Genomic DNA, 27,291 nt, shown 5'->3' with positions numbered 1-27,291 from the left:
TACACATAAGATTCAAAAATTTAACATACTTCGGAGAAATACGGAACTTTCCAGGTCAAACAACATCTATTTCATGCTTGTCTCCTATCCCCAGGCAGATTGTTGAAGCCCCCCGACCCTTATACATATGCCAGCATACCCCATGAAAATCACCTCAGGTTTTCAAGAATATGCGACCTTCATGACAGTAAGACAAATAGAGTAAGCCTGAAACGGGCGTTGCGTAGCCCCTTGATTTTAAAACACCAAGGCTAATTTACAAATAGTAATAAAAACAAGTTTCAATAATAGTACAAATCCACAAATATGTTATAATTATAAATACTTCCTGTATCAATTCGTCAAGGTCGCGTTTATCACAGGATTGACCATTTTCACTATCGGATGACATGGCACAAAGCCGAATTATTTTCTCCAATTCGTAAGGTTGTTTTACCACTTATGCACGGTTTTCACTCACCGGGACAAAAACTTGTTATAGTCAACTGTTTGGTTATATCGTACACCAGTTGCGTACCTCACGCAGCCCTGTCAACACTTACTATTATCTTAAGTTACATTGGATAGCTAATTATTTCCTAGGTAAGTTTATGTTTTTTCCGATGTCACAACTAGGCCTGTTGTGCCGCGGATTAGGAGCCAGAGTTGCCGTCCGGTGAGAAAAATCACAAAATGTGGTGATATTTTGCTTGTTGTAGTGATTTTCTTCAATAATCTGATGAATTATACGCTGATTTAGTGATTTTCTAGTTTAGCCAATATAGAAAAATCACTAGAAATAGTGATAAATCAATAGGGGTGGCGTTCCTGCTTGGAGCTGAGTCGAATGACTCAGCGAAAGTTAGCATGCCTAGTTTGTAAACATTTTTTTCCCCATCGATATGTAACTACATTATCTCAGAACGCCAATTGCGGGTGGATTTTGAAAAATCCGCTTTTATTTTCGGCAAGTGGCCGAGTTGCCCCTCGGCGGAAAAAATTAAAAAATTAGTGATTTTCTTCTATAGTCTAGTGATTTGTGCGCTGATTTAATGATTCCCTAGTTTAGGCAATGTAATAAATCACAAGAAATAGTGATAAATCAATAAGGGTAGCATCACTGCTTGGGGCTGAGTCGAATGAGTATTCTCTACGGCATGAAAGTCAACATGCTTAATTTGTAAACATTTTCCCCCCATCGATATGTAACTATACTATCTCCGAACGCCGATTGCGGGTGGATTTTGAAAAATCCGCTTTTTTAGTATTTGTGCGGAAAACAAATCGAAAGCCTAGTTTAGTGGTTGAACACCTAAGAAGGAAACACTATAAAATTCTGGAAACTACTTTAAATATTTTAATATACTTGCTTATATCATTCTTAAAAGTACTTCACTTTACTTTACCCGCTCCCCCGAATATATATAGCCCAAATTCTTCATGAATTTTCCATACGTAATTCTTTCCTTTAAATTAAAGTAGCGGCAACGAAGCAACGACGTTGGTATCAGGCAACGGAAAGATTCATAAAAAAACATAATTTTTTCACATTGGTCGGGGGGGGGGTTGGAGGTAAAGTAGAGTGAATTGCTTTTAGGAATGACATAGGTGAGTATATTAGAATATTTGAAGTATCTAAATTCTATATTGCTTCTTTCCGATGAGCTCAGTCACTAAACCAGTAAAAATTGAAGGAAAAGAAATATTGCCACCCTACGATTTTAAATAATTCATCCCCTCCCTCAAAACCCAGTGGCAGCACAGTAGTTTGATTCTCTCTTACCCGAATCTCCGGGTAAGAGATTCTCTCTTACCCGGTAATAACGGGTTCAGGAATCAAACTCCAATATGACAAACTCTGGCGACGGGCTTGCTACTCGTGTCTGTACAAAAACGTATCAATTGTATCGTTATGTTGACGCCCAGCAATGGTTCAAGAGGACCTTCATATTCCCCCACCTATATTTTCTCTGAGTGGTGCTCCCACACGATCCAAAAGATTGTCCCTATGTCAATTATAGAATCTCGCATATTTTTATCGCCAAGTCATTCGACTTGACGAATGAGTGAGTGAATTGTTATTCGAATTGTTATTTGGAGTTATTCTTGTTATTCGAGTGATGTTAGTGATGTTATACGAGCATAACGATGATATTACTAGATCTCATTTGGTAATGGGATTACCCTAAAAAGAAAAGAAGAAATGGATAGCAAATTATTTGGTAGGCAAGCCAACCCTTTTCCCGTGGACCTAATTCGACTTGTGACTGCGCGGTCGAGGAGCCAAGACTACGGACTTGACTTCCTTGAAATTGTATCGTCAGCACTGCTGACTTCCTGTTCTTATAATTAAAAATTATTTTTTTAATTAATATTAATGTAATTAATTAATTATTTTTTTAATTAATTTTAAATTAATATTATTAATAGAAATAATAATAATAATAACGGATACCGCAACTTATCTTTTTGTGTGCTAACAATTGAACTAAGCAGTCCAGCAGTCATGTTGGTTAACTTTTTGAGCCTTGTTTTCATGCCACCCACATCCAACACGGAGTTTGACACGGGTTGTGCAGATTATCGTTTGAGTGTTGTGTTCAACAAGGGTGAATGTCATCTCAACGCCTGATACTATTCTGGCGCGCTACAATTTGAGGAACTTGTGTCCAACACGCTTGGAGCCCGTAAGATGAAAACACCTTAAAGTTTTGCTGGGTTGAATATGAAGAACCTGAAAGCAGTATTTGTCCCACAGCTTAGATACCAATATGGGTATTGGTATTGGTATCTAAGCTGTGATTTGTCCAACCCGCTCGAAACACGCTTCAAACCTTTGCCTGAAAACACAACTTTGTTCTCATAAGGATATTAAAAAAAATAGATTTCGTAACTGATTTTTTTTGTGCATTAAACTTAGCAGTTCAGGAGTCAAGTCGGTTAACTTAAACTTTTTCTTTGTGTTTTTAGTGGAACAAACTGTTGCTTGTCTCATTTTGCTTTGTTCTTGTATGAAATAACTATCCTAAGAATAAGAATGAGGTGGCTAATTAAATGTTTCGCAATGAGATTTTACTGATACTGTAATTGAGCCCACTCCGAAACCCAGTATTTGCTGATGCTACTGATCATATTATACCCTTCCCAATGGATAAATTAAACGCGGAAATGTAAAATACCGTAGTTATACCGTGTATGTCCTAATCTCACATCCCACACAGTCCTTGTTTCTCTTGTAGTACGAACGTTCTTCAGCTCTAACAAGGTTCTCTAACCCCTCCAAATATTTCACTTCTTTTTTAACAAATTCCTAAATTTTCTTCTTCTTCTCGTTTGAATTAACGTGGAGACACTTCCGAATAGTCTCATTACCGGAATCAAATACCGAGTCTTAAAGTGCTTTGCTACAGCTGAGTTTACTCGTTTGGAGTTTACCGGAATTGCATGAACACAATGTATTGGTATTTCCAAATAACCAAAAAAGTAAGAAGAATAACAGTTTTTCACCTGCTTCTTCTTATTCTTCTTCTTCTTGTTTGGATTAATATGGAGATATTTTCGCATAGTCTCATCACCGGGATCAAATACCGAGTCTTGCAGTGCCTTGCTACAGCTGAGTTTACTCGTTTGGAGTTTACCGGAATTGCATGAAGACTATGCATTAGCATCTCCAAATAACCAAAAAAAGGAAGAAGAATAACATTTCTTCACATGATTATTTTTACTCTTCTTCTTCTTGTTTGGATTAACGTGGAGACGGTTTCACATAATCTCATCACCGGGATCAAATTCCGAGTCTTGCAGTGTCTTGCTACAGCTGAGTTTACTGGTTCCGTGAAAACTATGCATTAGCATATCCAAATAAAGAAAAAAAGGAAGAAGAATAACATTTATCCACATGCTTTTTTTTATTCTTCTTCTTCTTGTTTGGATTAATATGGAGACGGTTTCACTTAATCTCATCACTGGAATCAAATTCCGAGCCTTGCACTGCCTTGCTATTGCTGAGTTTACTTTTTTGGAGTTTACCGGAATTGCATGAAGATTATGCATTTACTCCTCCAAATAACCAAAAAAAAAGACGAAGAACAAAACTTCCTCATATTCTTCTTCTTCTTGCTTGGATTAATGTGGAGACGCTTTCGCATAATTTTATTACTGGAATCAAATTCCCTGTAGTGCGTACTGTAGTGTGTAAACCCACTGCGCCACTATAGGACTTCTCCGTAATTTGTTTTTGCTAGGTAATGCAAAAACGTCTCCACAGCAATCCAAACGAGAAGAAGAACACCAACACTGGTTCGGGCTGAACTAAACTCAAATCGATTGAACTTTAGTTTTGGCTCGATCCATTTCTGTCCGCTACCTAATCAGCTTTGACTTCAACTTATTCCTGAATTAGAGCTAGCTTAATCTTGGTATTTGTAAAATCTCGTTGGGAATGGGCCTTAAGTCAACCTATTTTTTCTTTTCCAAAAGAAGCAAATTTGTAACTATGCAACACGAAAGACGAACCGATTTTGGGATTTTTCTGGGGAATTTATTTCCCAAATTTGTAACTATGCAACACGAAAGACGAACCGATTTTGGAATTTTGCTTGGGAATTTATTTCCCAAATTTGTAACTATGCAACACGAAAGACGAACCAATTTTGGGAATTTTTTTGGGGGGAATTTATTTTCCAAATTTGTAACTATGCAACACGAAAGACGAACCGATTTTGGGATTTATTTTTTGGGAATTTATTTCCCAAGTTTGTAACTAAGAAACATTCGTGCAGAAGTTACTGAAATATAAAATGTAGGCAACTCTTCATTTGGTAACATTCAAAGCTGACCAAAGATAATTTCGCCTGGTACTGGTGCCAGGTGGTGCCCGGTGGATATTGGTGCCAAAAGATACGTTTGTCTTCATTATTATATTGGTTGCAGACAAACATTGCAACACCATCCGTATTCACAAACTATTAGAATTAAAAGCGTTGATGTTTGGTGCATAATACCATTGGCTTTCTTGGCTATAAAAATGGCAGTAAGCGCTTAAATTTAAAGCTCAAGGTTATTTAGAAGCAAAGACAGAAATATGTTTCATGGCAGCCATTTTATAAAATCGAAGATAGCTGCCATAATGGACTTCAAAAATGAAGACATTGTTTTATGAACACTTGTGCTACAAGATTTATAAATCTGCATAGTTTTCAAACGCCACAAAAATCTGGCAAAATTATGTAGAAAACTAAACTACATGGTTATTGCCAGGGATTTTTCCAAAGGCAGGGGCTCAACTCACCAGTTGGGAGGGGATTAATGTGCCGTCTTCTATCAGAGCTTGGTATTACATTTGCTGCTCAGTATTTTTCTTGGGATATCCCCCCTAGTCTCAGGGGCGGATCTAGAGTGAAATCTTGGGCGAGGCCCAATGTGACAATGGCGCCAATGCGCAAAAGTTTTTTTTGGGGGGGATCAGTGTGACAAAGGTGCCAGTAATTCACCAAATTGACAAATTTATTTTAAGAAAAAAGAGTGAAAAAGAAAAAAAATAGGATAAGAGGGTGCTAGAAAAATCTTGGGGGGTCTGCGGTCCCCCAGCCCTCCCTGGATCCGTCAGTGCCTAGTCTTGCCCTTACTTATAGATTAGTAATCAAGAAGCCACCTATAGACGTGTCAAGATGCAATAAGGGAGCATTTAGACGATCATCAAGACGCAATAATTTAGGAGTGCTTTGGGGGCTGGAAGGCATGACACATTACCAACCCATTTGTCCCTAGAAAAATCCACAGCAGCGACAGCAAATCTAAGTCCTGGCCGGACGATGAATCTCTCTCTTTACTCTAAATAAGAGAAAAGAACAAAAAAAGTATAAATAATATAATTCAGTAGCCGAGAAAACAAGGGTGATATAAGCCAGTGGACAGAAAAGAAGCGAAAAGGACAAAAGCAAATATTCCGACAAGGATCTCGCAAGGAATCCCGCCAAGTCGTCTTCAGTACATGAAGTAATCCTTTGAAATAAACCTAAACAGACCAATAAGATGCACAAACAAGAAAAAATTAAGCCAGAATAAATGAAAGAATATTCACCAAATATTTTCGCTTGGTTAAGAATTTAGTGGTTAAAAAATAAACAAAAATGTGTTGACAATGCGGAATCGAGCAAACACGTCAAAAAAAGAAAACAAATTCTGACAAAGAGACGGATATAAGTTTAGTGAAAGGGATGAGAAAAGGAAAAAAACATAGATGTTTTTTCGTATATTCGAGGCATCCTTCACATGGATGAAAACTTTAGAAACGAAAACAGGGAGAAGCTAAAAAAAAGTAGAACAAAAAAGAAGAGAAACTAAAACCCCAAAAATTAAAGACAAACCAAACATAAGTGGCGTCAATTCATGGGACTTTGAGGGGGGCAAAAATACATTTTTTCAAAATCTTGTTGTTTTTTTTCTATATTTTTCAGTGAAAATATCAAAAAGCCATTTTTTATACAAAATACAAAAAAAGTATTTCCAAAATCAAGGGGAGGGGATATTGGGGGGATTACTCACTGTGCGTCCTCCCTCAATCGATGCTACTGCCTAAAATACTATTATGCAAAAACGCTTAATTCTAAAATCCGCACATTTAAATCATTTAATAAAGTCCATGTTCAATTTAAGTTTTTTAAGGCTTAAATCATTTCTCTATTAATAAGTGTTATGTGAAATTATGGCATTCCAAGGCAAAAATATGCCGAAAATTGACTTTGCAAGAAACAAATAAGTCAGACAGTTTCTTTTTTTTCTGAAATCAGACACTCAATTGAGATCCAGAGACAAGGAAATTTGAATAAACAAGTATAACCAGTATGTGCACTTTCTAAAAAAGGCCTTTGGGTTCAGCAGATCCTCATTTTGTATTCTTTCAGCAGAATAGAGTATTTTAGACATGCCAACAGGAACGACCCACGGGTTTTGTGTGACGTTACCCTTTTTCAGAAAATAAAAATTGGCCAATAAAAATACGAGTCAGGCACGTCATTGAGGTATACAGACACCAGAATTTGCATAAACAAGTGCGTCCAAAATGCCCGTTTTCTAAAAAAAGGCTTGGGATCACCAGAACCTTAATCCATATTCAAACTACTTTTGGCCAAAGGGCATAGTCCATTTTTGCCGACAGCACGCCAACGAGAACGTCAGAGGGGTTAAAACCGCCAAGAAATTTGGAAGTTCTTACGGAGGTAATTCTAAGCGTGTCTTATGACGTCACTGGTAAAAAGTGTAGCTTTGAATAGACTTTGGTGTAGTTTTGAGTCTGCTCAACTGTGTTGGCTTCAAGCGACATGGTCATATTGTGAGTGGTTAGTAATAATAATAGCATCATATTATTAATAGTAATCTTAGTATATGACGTTACTTAGAAAGCTAAATCTATATTATATTCACTCACATTTTTCAGTTGAAACTTTAGCATAAAGAACAAGATAGCTAGTGGGGTGGTAGCCACCCTCGTCGACGAATAATATACGTTAGTTTTTAGTATTTAAATTAACGTATATAACCTAAGCTGTTCATTTGACGCAAGATGTGGAAATGAAGGGAAAATTTGAAAGGGGAAAAAGTGTCAAAATTGTCAAACTTTAACACTATCTGAAGATGGTAGAATAACCTAATATGGAAATAGTTAAGCGTAGGTGGTTCAATGCATGGTTTTATATAAATCAGTTTATTACCAAGTAGGGTGTCAAATATGTGCATCAGAGCTGTATCCAGGATTTTTTTGGGGGGTACAAAAAAACTTTTAAAAAAGCATCAAAATTTTTCTATATTCGTTTTTGTTAAATTTTTACTAGCCGGACGAACATTTCAGGGGAGGGTTAAACCCCCCTAATACCCGTTTTGTTACGGCCTTGATGTTTATGTTTTTGTTTTCGTTTTCATTTATTTTGCTTAATTTTGGTTTCTTATTTTGGGATTGGTTTCTTATTTGGAATTTGTAATTGTTCTTATTTTTTTTTAAAGCATTGTGCTTAACGTTTTCTATTTTAACAAATAGTTATATAAAATCCAAATATGACATTTGCATTTGCTGTGACCAGATCGAAATGTCACTGTGACGAAATACGAATCAAAGCAGGATGTGAAAGCCATCACAGAAAAGTAGAACATAATTTACTGATTAATAGTCTCACGGTTCTACGTTGCAACACGAGCACAAATATGAGAGTACCCTAAAATATACATAATTTTGAAACAACCGCAACCACTTGGAAAATCGTCATTTTCAAGTATGAATAGAGCTAACACAGGTCCACGGGGAATGGTTCATTTTGGTGTCCATGGTGCGCGAATAAAGTGTTCAACATGACAGTTTTCGTTGGCAGTCAACATTCAGCGTTGCAAAACTAACGAAAATTATGAGACTGCCCTAAAAAGTATAGAGTTTTGAAGTAACCAAAAGAAAAATCTCGTAAAACGCGTTTTATATAGAATAGATCTAAGAATAGAATAAGCCTAAATAGACCTCTTAGGTATATACAGATATACCTAAGAGGGGTACAGGGGAGGCAAGTTTTTATTTTTGGTGTCCTTGGTACTTTAATGAATGTTATCAGGTATACTTTGAACATGGTAGTTCTCAGACCTGCTGTAGTAATTCCAAAGGAGTTACGTTAGAATATTTGGAGAAGGTGGATTCAAATTCCATCCCTTTTATGTTTCATTCATTTTTATAAAACACTAAGTGTAATGTTTTACTTTTGCTATGACGATATGGAAATGCCATTATAACAAAATACTCGTCATAGGAAATGTCATCATAGCAAAATACTAATACCCTATAAGCAGGATGTGAAAGCTATCTGCCAAAAGAAGAATATAATTTGCTGATTCTGTTACGCATGCTCTGATTCCATCGTCCTGATTGGTATTAAAATGCGTAATAAGTGACTGTAATTTAACTTTAATTATTCCTTCATTTCCTCCATTATTCCTCTATTATCATAACTGTTTGGATGTCTAATTGTTGGATGTCAATAACTGTGGATGATTGTTCCATCTCTCTTATGATGAAACAATAGTACAATACTGGGGCTATTAAAATTCCTAACAAATCGTTATACGCATATCTGTACAAAAGCGTAACCTGGGGGAATTACCCTATGGTATTTATTATAAAAAAAAACAACTGGAAGAACAGCTTTACTCCGTCCCTCCATAGTGAAACTCCCTCTTAAAGTAGAAGCATTCACTTCGTAGCAAATCATTATGCGCATACCTATACAGAGGGGGGATTGAGAAATATTCAATCATAGGATCTATTTACTCTTCCCCACCACCGCCCATTTGTGAAATTCACACTTGCACTTCAGGGGTACTTCGTTACCAGACAAATTAGTATACGCATACCTTTACAAAGGAGAACATAGGAGAATTATCCTCTAACGTGAATATTTAAACCACTAGGAACATACAACCTTAAAATGTACTCTCCTCCCGCCCCACAAAAGTTCTTCCGGTACCCTTCCAATGGTTTGCCTGTACAATACTCGCTTGGACTACTATTTACGAGAACCAAAGGTATAGCTCCAGAATTCTTATTTGGAGGGGGGAAGGGGAGAGGGATCTATACCTGGAGAGTCAAGGGACATAAGCTATAGAATAATTTTTTCTCAAACTTATTGGGGACAACTCCCCCCCCCAACGAATACACTGACGAGAACCCATGTTTTACAGTCAAGAGCGTAATTTGCTATTTAGCAGGGGTAACTGCTTCCCCTCCAGACCTCAGTTTCCCCCTAGAACCCTGTTTGGCCCCTCAGCTGAAATTTCATTTCTTCAGAAATCTTTTTAAAACTAGGTTAAGCCTCCGCAATTCAAGCATACACAGAAACAGGTCCATTTTCTTCTGTATATTTTTGCCTCTACTTTACTATATGACAGATTTTGCAGTTTCCACTGTCGATTTCACTTGATTTGTTAGAATTGTCTCCAACTCCCCCCCCCAAGGATTTTGAAAAAAATACGCCTCTGTTTACAGTAAAAAAGAAAGCTAGTGGGAAGCCAAGCTGTCTTTTCGACCAACTAGTGAACACTATCATGAATAAAGAGCAAGAATTCGCAAATTTACCAAGTTTCTGTTGCTCCTCAACTTATCTTAATAAAATCCGTTTGTAGTCTCAGCTATTGTTCTGCAAATACTTAGACTATTCATTTTATGAGGTTACTGCGCTGACTGTATGCAAAGGCGTACCCAGGATTTACATTCAGGGGGGGGGGGGGTACAAAAAACTAAAAGCACGATCAAAAATTTTTACACATTTGGATGCTGACTCTTGTTTAATTCTTCTTTTTATAAATCAATCTCTACAAAAAGCATCGTTCAAAAATAAGTGTTTGTAAAATAGTTAAGAATTGTGTTTCAAATATTTCTTTCAGCCCAATGATTTGCTTATGGAAACTTAAAAGCCGATATGTTCAATACGAAGATTTTAAATATTTGTAAACTCCTGGGCTTTATCAGAATAGATATAATGTTCTTGTTTGGGCCGACGCAGTTTGTTTTCAGATAAAAAAAAGTGGCAAATTTTTTTTTCGAATGAGCCCTCTCAAAATATCTCAAAGCAGCATTTTTAATACGAAAATCCCCTGAAAAAAATAAGTGCTGAAACTGCCCTTTTCAAGACGAGTACACATAGTATTGTCTTATAGAAACAGAATTGAAAACTTTCCTCCTCGGGTTCTCAGATATGCTGAATTTGCTGCATTAGTCTTGATCATCATCGCGCCACTTTTGGAGGGTCTTGCCCTCTTCAAGATATATTTCAAGTTTAGTAAGTTATTAGCTTTTGGTTGATAACATAAAATTTTAATAGTTTTTTTTTTACGTCTGAAAACAGTATGAAATTGTATTCTTTTGACGTATGTAGAGCTCCAAAAGTTTCTTTGTTGCTCCAGCTTATATTGATGAGGGATACCCTTCATATGTAGGTTGACCCAAAAATGACGCCTCCCCCCCTTCCCCCTAGCATTCTTATTATCTCTTGGATAATATTTAATATTAAGGATATTACATGTTATCCTTAATAATATGAATAATTTAATAATCACTGTGCCGGTAATTATGTATAATAACATAAAAATAATCTCCTTAATAATACAGGGAGGTCAAACCGTCTCTAAGGTCATGCAAGATTAATTTAAAAAATTGCTCATTAAGCCATTTTTAATAATTTATTAAGACAAGCCATTGAGAAAGCATCTTCACTATTAATTAACTTATTATTTATATCTACTATAAATTAAATTTGTTGATTTGAAACAAGCGAAAAAAATACGCCATTCTCTTCAAGAGATATTGCGATTATACGTGAGATAGAACATCGGGCATATGTCCTCTCCCCCCTCCACATGCTAGCCCATCAGGCAATTACTCTATCAATGAAATATAGCCTGAGAAAATTTGTCTGATTTTTGATAAAGGGTGAAAGATCCCCAAAAATTTGCGAAATCTTAACGAAAATTCCACCATCATATTCTGTGTGTCAGAGAACCCACCTTAGAGATTTCAAGATCCCTTCTGCAAAAATGGGGAATTTTGTATTTTCTACCGGAAGAATGATCACTGATGCGTTTTTTTCTCGGGGGTAATCGTACCAACATTCCACTTTTTTGCAAATGAGAGCTTGAAATCTCTACAGTATGTTTCTCTGATACGCTGAATACGATGGTGCGATTTTCACTAGGATGCCAAGACTTTTGGGGGATGTTCTCCCCTTTATAGAAGATCAAGCAAATTTTCTCTGGCATGTAATTTCATGGACAAAATAAGTGGCTGTAGGCGCTAGCAAGGAAGGGAGGGGGCATGCGCCCGATATTACGTTTCACGCATAATTGCAATATCTTCTGAAGAGGGTGTGTTTTGTTTGCTTCCTTTACATTTCATATATAGCAAAATAGAGATAGATGCCTGATGAAAAGGATTATGTTGATACTGTAATTATGTATCAACGTACAAATCTCGTATTCGTAAAAAATTCGTATCAACGTATCAATGTACAAATACATTTGACTTAAAGTATATTCAGGTATGGCGCTCTTTTTGGGACACTGTACCATTTTTTATAATGAATTGAGCACCTCTGTAGTTTAATTATGCAAAAAGGAGAAGAAAGAAGGAAAAGGGGGAAAACTTGACAATGGAAAACTTGAAAAACTTGACAAACAAGATAATACGAATACTAGGGGGAATTGGGAGGGGGGCATAATCTCAAAATAATATATGAAGATCTAGTAAGGCCACAATAAAATTGGTGTGATCATTACGCTTTAGGCTGCACCTTCAAGAGTAATTGGGAAGGGGATAGTCCCGCCAGACTCTTTTGTCCTCCTCTTGCATTTGAAAAAATTTTTTTTGGGAATTTTCATTGAAAGCTAGAATTTTGTTGGTACTTTCATTGAAAAAAGTTCAAAATAAAACAAAATTATCATCTCTAGATTTTGAAAAAAAAATGACACCGTCGATTGATGCCACTGTCCAGCTTCCTCCCTCCAAGGATGTTTGCATCCTCCTTTGAGAACGTCTGTTAGGAATTACAAAGCAGTGGTTTTCCATGTTTTCACCTAAATCCCAAGGATTTTTGAAATGTTCCTATATTCATGTTGTTGTTTTTTGTTTTTTTTTTTTTTTAATCTGGCCTCTTACATATTTGGCCAAAATGAGGGAATTTCCAATTTAGCCCAAACTATTTAGCACTTATTTAGATTATGCAAAAATCAAGAGAAATAGATGAAGATGCAGCAGCAACGTGCTAAAAGCGATCGAATCATCACATTTCATGATATAGCTTTACAAATGAATATTCTACACAAATTCTTATCCAAGGGGGTTATGAGTTTAACCCCACCCCCCAGAAGGGGTTGCCCTACTCTTAAAAACGTAACAAAAAAGAATATTACAAAAATTGATGTGTTTTTAAAGTTTGTTTGTAACCCTTCCCCCCTCCCGAAAAAATCCTGGATAGGTTCTTGATTTTACAGGACGGTGAGGAAAAAAAGTGTCCCCTACCCTTTTACGAACGCCATACTTGCACTCTCTGTTAGGTCAAACATACACGTTATGCTCAGAATCGGTTCAAAATTTTGGTATGTTTAAAATTTGGACTTCTCTGTCTTTCAAGAATCTTTCCCAAAAAACAACTTGATTCACTATCCATGCCAAACCAGCCCACTAAGTAATATTCTGCAAACAGTGTTTTATTTCTGTTTTAAGAAATTTCCATGGTTGTTAATTACAGATCTGAAGCTTACAGTGTAAGACAGACCGACACGAACCCAATGGGGCAGTGATGTACGCAGGGAGAAAGGACTTGGGCAAGGCCGTTTGTCCTACTCTTGAAAATATCACAAAAATTAAAATAAAAAAAAATGATGCGTTTTTAAAACTTTTTTTGCAACCCCCTTCACCAAAAACATGCTTTTGTAACCCCCCTCCCCCGAAAAAATCCTGCATATGACAATGGACTTCCTGAAATCCAATCTTTTTCCCCAGTTTCTGTGTAGGCTACTTCTTATTAAAATTACCAATTATTTTTTCATTATATACCCCCCCCCTTTCTGCATGTGCCTGCAAAGGGGGAGGGGAAGTCTTGGCTGATAGATTAGTAAATCAAACTTTTGGCTGCATTCTATAGCTTAAACCAGTAGTCCTGAAAATGAAAACTTCAGATTTGAAGGAGATTTCTTGACAAAAATTGTGCGATTCAGTCACTTATATTCGTTTTAACGTGGCATGACAACATTAACAATGCATGACATTATGGCCTATTTTCTAAATGTTTAATTGTCATAAATCGTGCTGAAAGATTTTCTGTCACTAAACGATTGCTATAATTTTACGACGCGTAGCAATCGGCAAGGTTCAGTGTGATAAATGGGTTGTCAATAATGATCCATAAAGCCCGTCTCGATTGGTTTAATTAGATGCGAATGTGATCAGTTGAAATTTTACGATGGTCTTAATGATCAAGTTAAAAAACAAGGTCTTAACAAAAATACCAAGTGTTTTAAAGTACTATAAACTAGATGTTTTCCATAATAGTTATCATGTAATAGTTATTATAAACTGAAAGATGGAAACAAATACGGAATGAGAGCGGCAGAAAAAACCTTGCGGTTGAGGTTCCCCCAGGCCCCTCCTGGATTCGCCATTGACTAATTTTACGCTATATGTCCTTCATCTTTAAGACCTAAATTTTATGCAATAAAATAAGTTTCGCAAAGAAACAAAACTAAATTAATTTTAGATCTATGCTCTATGATGAGTATTACAATTCATCATATTATTGGAAGGATTACTTTAGGAATAATGCCCATTGACTCAGAAGTTTTATTTTCGTTTGCTTATGTTAGGCTGATGTCCTTCATCTTTGTTACCTAAATTTTATACAATAAAATAATTTTTGCCAATAAACTAATTAGCTTAATTTTAGATTTATGCTCTATGATGAATATTACTTAATAAGAAGTCAAATTTTACTTAAAAATAAATATCCGGAAACCCGGGTAGTGTGCAACAGGCGACCGAGAATGAAAATTCGACGTACTAAAAAATATCTAAAAAAAATATCTAAAAAAAATAAAAATAAAATAAAATCTAAAAAATATCTATCTAAGCTATCTAAAAAAATAAATCTATCTAGCTATCTAAAAAAATAAAAACAATTATGACAGAAATAGGGATCCTTCATTTTAAGGTTAAAAAGAAAAAAAGTGAGAATTGGGGAAATAAATGAGATAGGAGATACCTCAAAATGGGGTGAGAAGAGAGGTGGAAAGGGGTATAAATTACCGCCCTGCAAGCAAATTGCGCCCCTGGAGCTACCCTTTGAAGTACAAGTCATAGGTTTTCGGGCTAGTATTATAATACCATTACGGTTTGCCCAAGAAATCGGGGAAAGAAAAGAGATCGGGGATGCCTCTACATGGGGTGGGAAGAGATCATAAGAAGGGTTTTAGGGGAAGCTAAAACTTCATGTGAGGAGGTAAAGAGTAATGCTCTGGATAGGTTGGGGTGAAGGAGGAGCGTGTATAGATGTATTGGCCTCAAGGTGGTTGGTGCTTTAGTAAGTCACTATTAAAAGCTGTCATCTAAAAAAGAAGACTACCGTTTATTTTAAGAAGAAATAAAATTTTTGGAAACATGCCCATTTTAATCGACCCAGTTTGTTTAATTTAAGAAAACGGGCTATAAACCTTGGTTTTACATACAAAAAACGACTCTATAGCACGTTTAAAATTCCTTACCCGGTGCTTATTTTTCCTTACCTGGTGCTTATTTTTGCGTCCTGTAGCTATAATAACATTATATATTTTGCTGAGACCAAACAAATTCATCACATGCTCCCCATTCCTACCCCAAGTTCCATCATAGTTGCAGTGAGGCATTTGACCTTGCGGCTTACTTTTTTGATAGATAACTGTAACATTATAATTTGTACTAAAAAATATCAGTTATTTTTCTCGCCATCAATACCAGCTATGTGGACGCCACCAGAGAGGGGACCGAACCGTGGCCCAGGGAAACAAAATAACATTTATGAATCGTATCAATAGAGAACAACAAGAATTACTCCCATTTAAATACGGATAAAAAATCAGCATGTAGTAGACTACTTACCCCCCCCAGATAAAACTCTTTCTGGAGATGCCTTGGTTTTTATAGTTACTTCGTGTAACCAGAGACAAATCTTAGTAGTTAAATATAAATTATTATTCTTGCTTTTTAGAAAAACCGTTAAGATTTTGTTACAAACCCTTTTAATTTTTTGAGATGCTAACGAAATGGGGGGGGGGGGCTTATAGTAAGTTACTAGGAGCCCCAAACGTTCAAGGTGAATGGCGGTTTCTCGAGCAAAGTAAAAAAAAAAAGTCGATTTGGTTGTAACTGTGCCGGATGTCCAGGAAACACAACCTGGAGTCATACCAAGTTTTCATTATTCAATTTTAATATATTTTTATTTATTTTTTTTTTGCAGAAAATGAAGTATCACAAAGGTTGTTTCATTTTGGTTTTATTAGCGTGCACTGCTGCTGCCAAGCCTTTCGAAGATAAAAATGAAGATAAAAATGAAGTTGCTGAAGTTTCAGGACGAAGTGGTAAGTAAAAAAAAAACACAATATAAGAAAAGTTGATTGAAGTAATTATTTACACAATATAAGAGAGATTCCTTAACCCCTGAATCCAGGGGGGTCGTGGGAATCTCTAAACAGTACTACAATGTATTAATTTCTTTATTATGGCCTTAAATTTATTATAGCTGCCATATATACACGAGATTCCAAATCAAATAAGAGGTTCGAATCCCAGTTTGTGCGTGTCCACAAGCGTTTCACTATTTCTCATCGACTAATCGTATTTCTCGAATCGTTTCTCGTCGACTTATTATATCTCCTAACGTATATACCCGAACTGACCGAAATATTGTATTTTCAAATATGAGAGTTTCATAAGTGTTCGTTCTCCGATTTTTCCAAAAATCTTGCTGACCAATATCTCCCATTCTTCTTTTTCCTCCCCTTTCCTTTCCTCCCTTCCCTTCCATATCTCTTTCCTTTTCTTCCATTCCATTTTTTAGATATTTACAAAAGCTTAAGTAAGTGTGGTTATTGTAATAGATTCCTCACCCCTCCTCAAAGATCACACACTATCCACCGTCCGGTGCTCCTCTTTGACTGTCATTTGTTTAATCATGGGTGGCAGACCTATGCTACGCCACGCTTCTTCGCATTAAGCGTGGCAAAGTTTTGCCTTAAGTAGCGTGCACCGCTGGGTGTACACGGTTTTTGGAATTCGGCAACCCCTCGTCCAACTCTCAACAAAGTTGTTTACTATTAAGGTATGAGGCAAAATTCGCCAAGCCACCAAGTACTGATGGGTGTAAGGTTATTGCTCCATTTGGCTTAATCGTAAATTTGGGCCACTATCATTATATGAGACAGATCACTTTCTAGCAACCAAATTTAGCTCAGAGGTGTGTAAACCAGATAAACGTTACTGACTTCCAGTTTTATTTTCATCCTATTGCGCAAGCTGAATGGGCTAGTGCCCCAAGTGCAATATCCGTTACAGGTCATTTTTAATCTCATTAGCCCTTTTTATACAAGTGACATGACTTCGGACTTAATAGTCATAAATACGACCAACATCGACTTTTTTAAGCAATCAAAAATTGTGAAATTTTTGAAGTCAACCGTTACCCTAATCTGATTTATAGCAATAGCTAAGGTTTATGCGCACCTGTGAACTTTGTGAAAAAAAAAACCTGTTCATCATAATGTCACTATTCTTGTCATTAATTATTTAATGTAAAAAGTTGCTAGTTCTAAATTAGTTTTATTTGAAAAAGAGCATAACCCTGTAATTTCTTACCGACTTCAAAGGCGGAAAAAATTCATTTATCTGGGTTTACACCAGGGGCACAAATATGGGATGAGGCAACTCCCTCCTTCCCCTAGATTAAAAAAATATCTATTTTGGCATCATTATTTTACAAATTAAAAAAAACGATCTCTTAGATTTGAAAAACATCTTTTCGTATGCTCATTAAAAAAATGAGTAATCTTTGTCCTCCACCGCCACATTTTGTGTATTAGCGTCCCTAGATAGCCCAGCTATATTTTTTTTTGGTGCAAAGCTCCTTACGCACAGCAGACGCAGTAAAAATGCAGAAGTGTTCAAACCGAATTTGTTCTTTCTATCTGTTAAAGCGCAAACTGCTAAACTAGAATGACGAATTGATTCAATTTTTTTTTTTTTTGAGGACGCATTTTCCAACTGCTCAGCTGAAATATTTTAGTGAAGCCGTCGAACCGTTATAAAACATGAACCCACAGCAAAAACTACAGGGAGAAAACGCAAGAGCAGCAATTTTTAGACAAAAACTTGGCTGTGTGAACCAGCTTTAGATTCTGTTTGTTGCAAATGGGGACTATGAATATCTAAAACAATATATATCTTAATAAATTGGGAAAAAATCAAATATTCAACTTTTAATAACAAGACCTCCACTCACAAGCTACTCAAATATGACATTATACACTTTACATATCAGTTGTCATTTTGTTTTTTGTGAATGAGCTTCTTTTCCTTCTTCTTCTTCTTTTTTCTTTCTTTGGCTTTTGCTGCTCTCTTTTTTCTGTTCTTTTTTTTTCTTTTTCGTTCTATTTCTGTCAGTACTTGTTTTTTAATTTTGTGTGCTTAATCGATTAATAGTTTATTATTTGCAAGTTTTGTTTCGTGATTGTGTTACTGAGTTTTTTTTTTGTTAAAAAAAAATAAATGTATCTATCTACACGGTTATGAGTTTTTGGTAGTGATGGGTACCAAATTAAAAATAAGAAACTTGGGTAAAAAAAAACTGTGAAAAACAAACTAAAAATGTATAGAACCAAGCAACCGAAGAATAATGTTAAGAATGACATGCTAAGACATGTCAAAACATGCTAAGAATACTTAGCATGCTGCTAATTAATATGACTAAGAAATGCTGTAGGCAAAGTTTTAAAAGAAGAACATCGGGGTTCTAGGAAGGGGAGAGAGTGCAGCGGCCAAATTTTCTTGCACAATATTCTGGTTCTAGGGAACTCCATATTCAGTTTGTGTTTGCTGCGGGGTAGAGTTTTTTGACCTCCTCCCCCAAAAAATTCTGTTATTTCTTTTGTTTTCTTTCTATTTCTGTCAGTATTTTTTTTATTTTGTGTGCTTAATCGAATAGAAGCGCCTAATATTTGCAAATTTTATTTCGTGATTGTGTTATCGAGTTGTTTGTTAAGAAAATATAAATGTATCTATCTACACGGTTAAGGGTTTTTGGTGGTGATGGGTACCATATTAAAAAAAAGAAACTTGGGTAAAAAAACTGTGAAAATTAAGCTAAAAATATTTAGAACCAAACAACCCAAGAAGATTTCTTTGGAGATAATACTCACAATGTATCACAAGATAAATAAATAAATCATAGGCAGCGCAATAGTACTGCCTAAGTAAAAGAGCGATGTGGGCACAATGTATTTTGTTTCTTTTTTGGTTTGCGTTTTTTATTTTCTTTTAGATCAGGGCACTTCGCATCGAAGGGGTTGTTGTACGAACTGCAAAAAGCGCTCATTTGATTGTAAATTAGAAGGGCTGGTTCCCTTTTAAACAAAAATGATTGTTGGACAACTAACACCCCTCCCACGCCCACCATTTCCCCAAATACATCCAATCGAATTTCTTAGATAACCGTTTTGTTCAAGGCAAAGGTTGTAAGTTATGCTCTGGGGCGTATAAGGTTTATATAGAAAGGGTGATCGTATAAACTTCGGAAGGGGCTCATTGGATTGCAAGTCAGAAGTTTCATTGACTTTGGTATACAGTACATTTGTTACTGTTTGAATTTCTAATGATGGGGTTTTTCTAAATTTAACTGTTTAGTTTTACTCGCTTACTCTCGTGGTTTTGCGTGGCAGCCAAAATCTTATCACGGATAGGGAGGTCTTACCTCCCGTGAAATTTTTTTCTGACTCGTAAAAACCCAACGGTGAGACCTCCCGTGAAATTTTTTTCTGACTCGTAAAAACACAATGGTGAGACCTCCCGTGAAATTTTTTCCTGACTCGTCAAAAACCCAAAAAAAGTTTATGTAAATAGGTTTTTAATTTGTTTTTTGAAGTTTTTATTTCTAGTGCACCTCTGCTTATATTTGAAGCATTATTTAGAGAAGGAGTGGCAGCTCGAGTGTTATTGAGCCCCCCCCCATGTATTATTATCAAGTGATCTACTTCAGATTAATTTTTAGCAAATAAATTACTTAGCTTGCTGCTAATTAATAAATTAAGAAATTCTGTGGGTAAGTTTTAAGAGAAGAACATTAGGGTTTTAGGAAGGGGAGAAGGTGTGGCGACCAAATTTTCTCGAGCCAAATTCTGGTTCTACGCAGGCCCGTATTCAGTTTGTATGTTGGGGGAGGAGGTGGGGGGCTAGGGTAATATGACCTCCCCCCACCCAAAAAATGTTTGTCCAACTCGTAAAAAAGTAACTAATGCTAACAAATTTTTGATGCATTTTTAACCCTACCGAAAATAAACCCAGGACAGTGGCCTGGTGCTATATCTTTTCAATTTTATATTTTACATACTTAAACGTTCTTATATGCGTATTTATATTGTTTAAATGTTTTCTAGTTGAAAAGCATAATGGGTTTATTGGCCGTGCTATGCATTCAGCCGAATCTCTCTTATCAAATTATATCAGCCGACTAATGTTCATCTTCAGTGGCTTGGAGGGCATATTTATTCAGAGCCTTCGAAGAATGAATGAGCCTGAAATGAGGCCTATGGCAAAAATGTTAGATAGAATCATGGTTCTTTACATGAGGGCATCTCTCGAAGAAGACGAATGTGTCGAACGATTCACTTGTGAAGCTGGTGATATTATTGGAGGATACTGGGGAACCCCCGTTGGTGGCATTGTCAAGTAAGCTAAACATTAATAGAGCTTAGTCATACCAAAATTCAGAAATTCAGCCTATAATCAGAAATTCAGGATAGAAGAGCTGTTGTGTTACCATACATAAAATAGACAAACCAATATATATATATATATATATATATATATATATATATATATATATATATATATATATATATATATATATATATATATATATATATATATATATATATATATCACTGTTTTGAGATTCCAGGCTTCCTCAACTTGCATAGGTTCAGTGAATACTCGCAAAACAAAACAGCTAGTCTGGATTGGTTAAAAATTAGAATAAATCTCTCTTCTCGTTATAATTTCATTTACAAAACTCTTTTATGAACTAAAAATGATTCCAACAAAATTGTGGTAAAACAGAATCACTGTAACATTGACGGAAATTTTTCAAAAAAGTAATTTCTTCCTCATCACAAAGACAAAAAAATTAAAGAAATAATCTAGAAAACAAAGCTTTTAATTAAACTATTATGTTGCAATATCGAAATAAACATTTGAACATAATGACAATACTGATTAAAGTTAAATATAATATATTTGATAAAATGTAAGTGGATAAATGTATAGCTGGGTAAAGTTAGATAAACTATATCTTAAGGAACAATAGTGGAAATGAAGAAAAAACTGTCAAAAAATTTAAGAGTAAAACATAACTGGAATAAATATTAATACACAACTATATATGACTAATATTCTAAACCAAGACCGTATCCACAGGGAGAATAGAGGATACGACCCCCCTCCCCACGAAATTTTGTCGGACTCGTCAAAAAGGAAAAAAATTGAATATAAACGTATTTTTGATGCGTTTTTTAAGTTTTTTTTTTGTAAACCTCGCCCTGGAAAAAATCCTGGATACGACTCTATTTTTAACATAACTGAATACAAAGTTTTTATTTAGTTCCATCAAGTGAACGATATAACTGAATATGATTGAATGCTGAATTTGATTTAACTTGAAGAATTGTTATTAATATAATCATTGGTTAACCACGAATTTACTCTAGATTACACAGCATGACTATAATGTAAAACCGAATCCTGGGTGTCTATTGGTGAACAGCTCGAGAGACTGCTAACTCACTATCTGGTGCACATCTTGAAATGTCGTTCCATCAAACCGAGGAGTCACTGGCTTTGAGAAATTACCTATATCAGATGGTTCGTTAAAAAGAAGCGGTATCAAGGGTTACCGGGTTTAAGTCCCCCCCCCCCGTAAGATTTTATCCGAACCGTAGAGACATAATAAAAATGCCTGTAAACAAATTTTTGATATGGCTTTTGGTTTTTTATGCCCCCCCCCCTCGAACATAGATCCTGGATACGTTCTTGGTGCCCAGAGTGGTGAAACTATGCCAAGTATTGTGGGGATTGTGCCATACAAGACATAACTTCAGCACGAATTGCAGAACTGTGTGGTACATATGGCGCTCCGAGATGGCGCACCAGGTAGAGGGAAGTTGTACAATTTTGACGTGAAGTTGTTTTAATTTTTTTACTAAAAGAATTTTTTTATTCCGATAGTCACAGTGCCAGGCACATAAAGGTATTTCATATGTTACTATTCATTTACCTTGTTCTGGAACCTCGAGGTTCAAATGTCCGATGAACCTTCTAAAAATAGAATATTCCTGATTTTCGAATTGCACACAACATTGATTTTAAAGTTTGATTTTTTTTTCTTTTTTTACTTCAAGCATTATCTTTTTTGTACAATCTTTAAATTGACCACGAATTTACTCCAGTTCTGAAAGCCATACTCAGCATGACTTCACAAAGATATAATTTTTAATTGTATTTTTACTTGACCAGCCAGTCATGACGAGAACATGAGTTTTGAAATTTAAAATCCAAGTTACTGTTTTCATTGTAATCGGGATTCATATTTTTCACTTTATATAATTGTGTTTTGAAAACAGACAATAACTAGTCAACGGTTTCGGAAAGCTTAAAACAAAAATTGTTTGATTTTTAGTTTACATAGTTCTATTGTAAGCTAACTACAGGAATGTTTAGCTGTTTTTCACATTTTTCTACTTAAGAACTAAAATACAAGATTGTAATCAAGAGAGTGTCCAGGATTTTTGTACGGGCTTGATGGGGGTATTGTTTGGGAGGGGGTTGTATAACAAAAAAAAAATTAAATATGCTTCAGAAATTTGTTTGTATGCATTTCAGTTACGTTTTTGTGAGTCGGCGAGAATGTCTGGGGGGATCCAAAAAAGGTACCCCCCCCCCTTTGAATAAAGTATTCATCGCAGTTAGAACTTTACGCAAAATTTCAGGCAAGATGTTTTATCTGCCGTAGGTTCGTGAAGAACATTTTCAATTTGTTTTACTTCAATATTCGGTTGGAATAGAGAGAGGGATCTTAAATTATATGGATTGAAAATCGGCATAGTCTGCCGTCTTATGAATGGCTCCACGATGCCTTTTGTCCTGAAGACCCCCTACGAGCCTCAAACACACCCCTCAAACACTCATAGAAACCCCTCTTCCCTTAAAAAAAGTGTATATATACCCAGGCAACTTGATAAATCAAGCCGATGATAAACTGATGGAATCATTTTTTTTTAGCTTGTTTTATCTTGATTTCTAGCCCATATTTTTTTTTCTTTTTTTTTGCGACTACTACTACCGAAGCCTGCACGTGGAAGTCTTTTAAATTAATAATTCAACTATCGCTCTTTTCCTAATTTCAAAGAAGTTTCTATTCAGTTGGTTCAAACAATCAGAATTGATTTCTAATGTGTTAGGTATTTAAAAGCATTAAATAGATACGTTTGTTGATTTTTTAATTATTATGGTTTTCTTATATAATTATTATGAAATTTATGTGTACGAAACAAGCAAACAAACATCTGGATTTTTACCAAAGCATAAATCTGTGCCATATATAAAACAAAATTATCTGGGGTTGATCGTTAAAAAACTTAAACCTTGTTCTGGGTTGTGGTTGGAAAAGTTTGGGAAACACTCGAAAGGATTGCTAGCGTAGTCAGAGAAAACAACATATCCAGACAAAAGATGCTACCGCTGATGAGCTAGTTTGTTATTTAATGTCAAAAAGATGGTCTTCACTGCTGATAGATATTTGGAAGTCTGACAACGCTGACTTAAATATTTCGCAATTTTTCAACTAAATTGTCTGCTCTACTTACAATTTTTTCCCTCATTTTTTCCATTCACTGCATCAGTCAAATCGGATTTTAATCTTCTGACTGCCTGTAATATTGCTTAGATTAACCTACTGGCCAGCTAATAGCCTACTGGACAGCTGAAAAGTGTCAACCATTGGTGCCTTCAGGAAAATTGTTATTTTTCATTTTTTTTTTATTACATTTCTAAGGTGAATCTTTTTGGGCCAAAATGAAAAAGAATGAGTAAATTATTTTTTGTGCTGCACTTTACTCCGGCTTGAAGGGCTGCTTGTCGTTTTTTCTTTCTTTTTAGTTTATTTTCATAAGTTTTTCTTCTTTAGTTTCACTCCGCATTCTTAGCCATAAAGCTTTGCGTACGATGATCTGTTTATTTTTATTATTTAAATTTAATGTTTAATTAATTTTTGAATAAATTTATCTATTTGCGTATCTGTCTGTGTAATAGTAGTCATCTGTTTCCGTTAGGTTTTCAAAATTTTGACACAAGTGTATGCATTATTTTTTGCCTTTTTAGTCGGCTGACCACCCATGACGCTCGTGTGAATTTATTTTTAATCATACATAATAATCAGGCTCCTCCAAAGGAAATCGTTTTGACTCAAATCTTTTGATTTCTGGACAAGCAAAAAATAATTTTAAATTTATATTCGGGCAATATTTTTTTCATTTTTAAATCTTGTTTATTTCATTTAAAACTGTATTTATAGTTTTATTCTAAATAATTTAATTTGATTGCATAAATAAGATGTTATAAATATACTTGATGTATCGATAATTATATAGCTAGTTAAATATTTATAAGTAAATATAATTAGTAAAATAATATGATTTTACAATTTAGTCTTATGATTATTATTATTTACGTTTTTTAATCTCATGTATAATAGTTTTATATATTAAACAAAAAATAAAAATGATACAAATTCCTAGAACCAAAAACACTTTACATAGGGAGCTATTCTAATAGTACCGCTTCAAGTTAAATATCATTATGAAAGTAAGAGTTTGAAATTTTTGCGTCATAATGTTGACTTTCTCATATCTGGTTACTCTAAATTCCAAAACCGTTATGATAATTCTAGCTAATACTTTACATAAAATCACAGATGCACAGAAAAAGGTCGTCAAGGAAAATCAGAGTTGTGCTTTTTTCAGGGCCCTAGCGCCCAAAAGATGACGAAAATGGATGAATTATTTTTGGACCACTAAAACATAAAACATTTTATACGTGTTTTTTACTTATCAAACAAACCTTTATCAAATTTAATTATCAAATAAAGGAAGGCATTTCTTCGTTTTCTGAGACTATTACAAAAAGCCCTTCCTAGAAAAGTAGAAAATTGAAGACTAAAAATTACAGTTTTTGATTCTTTTTATTTAGTTCAATAAGCCTTTCCAAAATACAAAAAAAAATATTTATCAAAATTTGGGAGATTTTTTTTTTAATTTTTCAGTAAAAATTACCAAAAAATATTATCTTTTTAATCTATTTAGGGAGGGGAATTAAAAATTGATAATTGCCTTCCCCTCATTGATGCCCCTGTTATAGCCTCAACAGAGTATCATTTCATCTTGAGATTTCTCTTTCTCTTTAAGTTGAACATACGATGCATTAAAACAGATAGACTAAGATAGTCAGTTCGCTTTGTTTATTTCGTCTAATTTTATCGGGTCTTCAAGATATGTATAACCTATATTTCATTCTTTCCAAAAAAAGTAATTTATACTCTTTTCAAACAGTTCGTGCTAGCGAACTTTGTAAATATGGAGCAACGCGACTCAATAGCGACCGAAACTCTAAAAACGGAATTCTGAAACCAAATAGATACATCAAAAGAATCTGGTTTTTAGACTAATTTCAAATATATAAGTTTCAGCAAGTTTAGTCCTCCTCATCAAAAGTTACGAGCCTGAGAAAGTTTGCCCGATTTTCGAAAAAAAGTATATCACTCCCTAAAAGTCACAGAATCTTAGTGAAAATTAAATAAAAAAACAAATTTTTTTAACTGAAAGTAAGGAGCGACATTAAAACTTAAAATGAACAGAAGTTACTCCGTATATGAAATGGGTTGTCCCCTCCGCAATCCCTCTCTCTTTACGCTTTTTCAGGTTATGTAATTTTACGGAACAAGTTTTGTCCGTAACGATTGTCCATAATGTAACAAATTTCTTCGATGGCAATAGTGTGAATTAAATGAATGTTCTTTTATATTGATTCATAGCAATATTGTGAATTAAATGAATGCATTTTTTATATTGATTCCAAATATTTAACAGACAACAAACCTAGAGTAAGCCATAAGCCTAAACCTTCTGCTAGCGATATGTTCATGTAAAGTAAACCGTTCTAAAATCAGATTGAACCTGGACTCGAAGGTCGTTGCTCGTAAATAAAAGTATTGAGAAGAACACTTTATCAAAACCGCTCATTATAATTACCTGTAAGTAAAGAGCGACCCTTGTCAAAAAAATTGAAACTCTAAAATACAGAATTTCGATGACAATAAGCCTAAGCCATAAGCCTAAACCTACTGCAAGCGATATGCTCATGGAAAGTAAACCGTTCTAAAATGAGATTGAACCTGGACTCGAAGGACTTTGCTCGTAAATAAAAGTAATGGGAAGAACACTTTATCAAAACCTGTAAGTAAAGAGCGACCCTTGTCAGTAAAAACCGAAACACTAAAATACAGAATTTCGATGGCAATATTGTGAATTAAAGGAATGTATTTGTTATATTGATTCCAAACATGCAACAGACAATAAACAAGAGTAATTCATAAATTCAAAGCTATTGAAGTCAATATGTTCATGTCTCTTTCATATGTTAAAAGCTACTGCAGCCGATGTATTCATATTAAGTAAGCTGTTATTGAATGTTTGTATAAATTCGAAGTACTTTGTCCTAAAACCAGGGTTGAAACCTGGTGAACAAAAAACTGCCTGATTCTAGTAACATTTTGGCTAATTTAGTGATTTTCTTCAATACGCTAGTGATTTATGCGGTGATTTAGTAATCTTTTCATTAGGCAATATACAAAATCACTCGAAATAGTGATAAATCACTAGTGGTGGTAACCCTGCCTTAAACTAAAGTAATTTGACGAAACTCTTATTTTAGATTACTAGAGCCGATGACACCCCCATATTTGAGGAAAATTTTGGTTAATTTCCGCATGGGTGTTAAAGATGGCAATGTCTGCGGGCGAATGAGTTGTGAAACCGAGCCATTTTCGTTCTTGAATTTTATCGACCGCAAATTGGGCAGAATAGAAGAAGAAACCAACGAAGTTGACAATTATCACTAAGTTTAGATAATATTTATTTATTTATTCCTGTGTGTTCCATGTTACTTGAAAATACATTTTTACGTACTTTAGAATTGAAATTCATGCTAATTTTAAATTAAACATAAGAAAAAAGGATAATCAAATTGAACGTCTTCCAGTAAAATAAAAATTCTTATTTCAGGGACATTTATTAAATAATAATTACCACCAACAGCGGTAAAAAGTTCGTAAAGCCCCCCTCCCCAAAAAAGCTTGATGGCCAAGAAATAGAGCAAGGAAGAGGGGAAACTTACAAAACATCATAAGTTTAAAATAAAAAAGTCGAAAAAAAGAGTAACTG

The 27,291-nt window shown here is 34.9% G+C and overlaps 1 protein-coding gene across 1 annotated transcript; it reads left to right on the top strand.

Moving 5' to 3' along the window:
- The first annotated feature begins 433 nt into the window (after nt 1-433).
- On the top strand, nt 434-27,043 carry LOC136040255 (uncharacterized). The gene is made up of 4 exons (XM_065724474.1): nt 434-582; nt 15,993-16,113; nt 20,179-20,470; nt 26,783-27,043. Exons 2-4 carry the CDS (start codon nt 15,996-15,998, stop codon nt 26,967-26,969), a joined length of 597 nt encoding a protein of 198 aa, XP_065580546.1. The 5' UTR covers nt 434-582; nt 15,993-15,995; the 3' UTR covers nt 26,970-27,043.
- The last annotated feature ends 248 nt before the right edge of the window (nt 27,044-27,291 follow it).

The sequence above is a fragment of the Artemia franciscana genome, chromosome 20 (assembly GCF_032884065.1).
Source record: "Artemia franciscana chromosome 20, ASM3288406v1, whole genome shotgun sequence".
Lineage (NCBI taxonomy): Eukaryota > Metazoa > Arthropoda > Branchiopoda > Anostraca > Artemiidae > Artemia > Artemia franciscana.
The sequence above is the reverse complement of the archived record's forward strand: the minus strand, read 5'-3'. Positions and strand labels throughout refer to the sequence as shown.

Coding starts and splice junctions, on each gene's coding strand:
- LOC136040255 (XM_065724474.1), top strand. CDS start 15,996: ATGAAGTATCACAAAGGTTGTTTCATTTTGGTTTTATTAGCGTGCACT. Junction 16,114..20,178: donor TGAAGTTTCAGGACGAAGTG/GTAAGTAAAAAA, acceptor AATGTTTTCTAG/TTGAAAAGCATAATGGGTTT. Junction 20,471..26,782: donor CCCGTTGGTGGCATTGTCAA/GTAAGCTAAACA, acceptor CTCTTATTTTAG/ATTACTAGAGCCGATGACAC.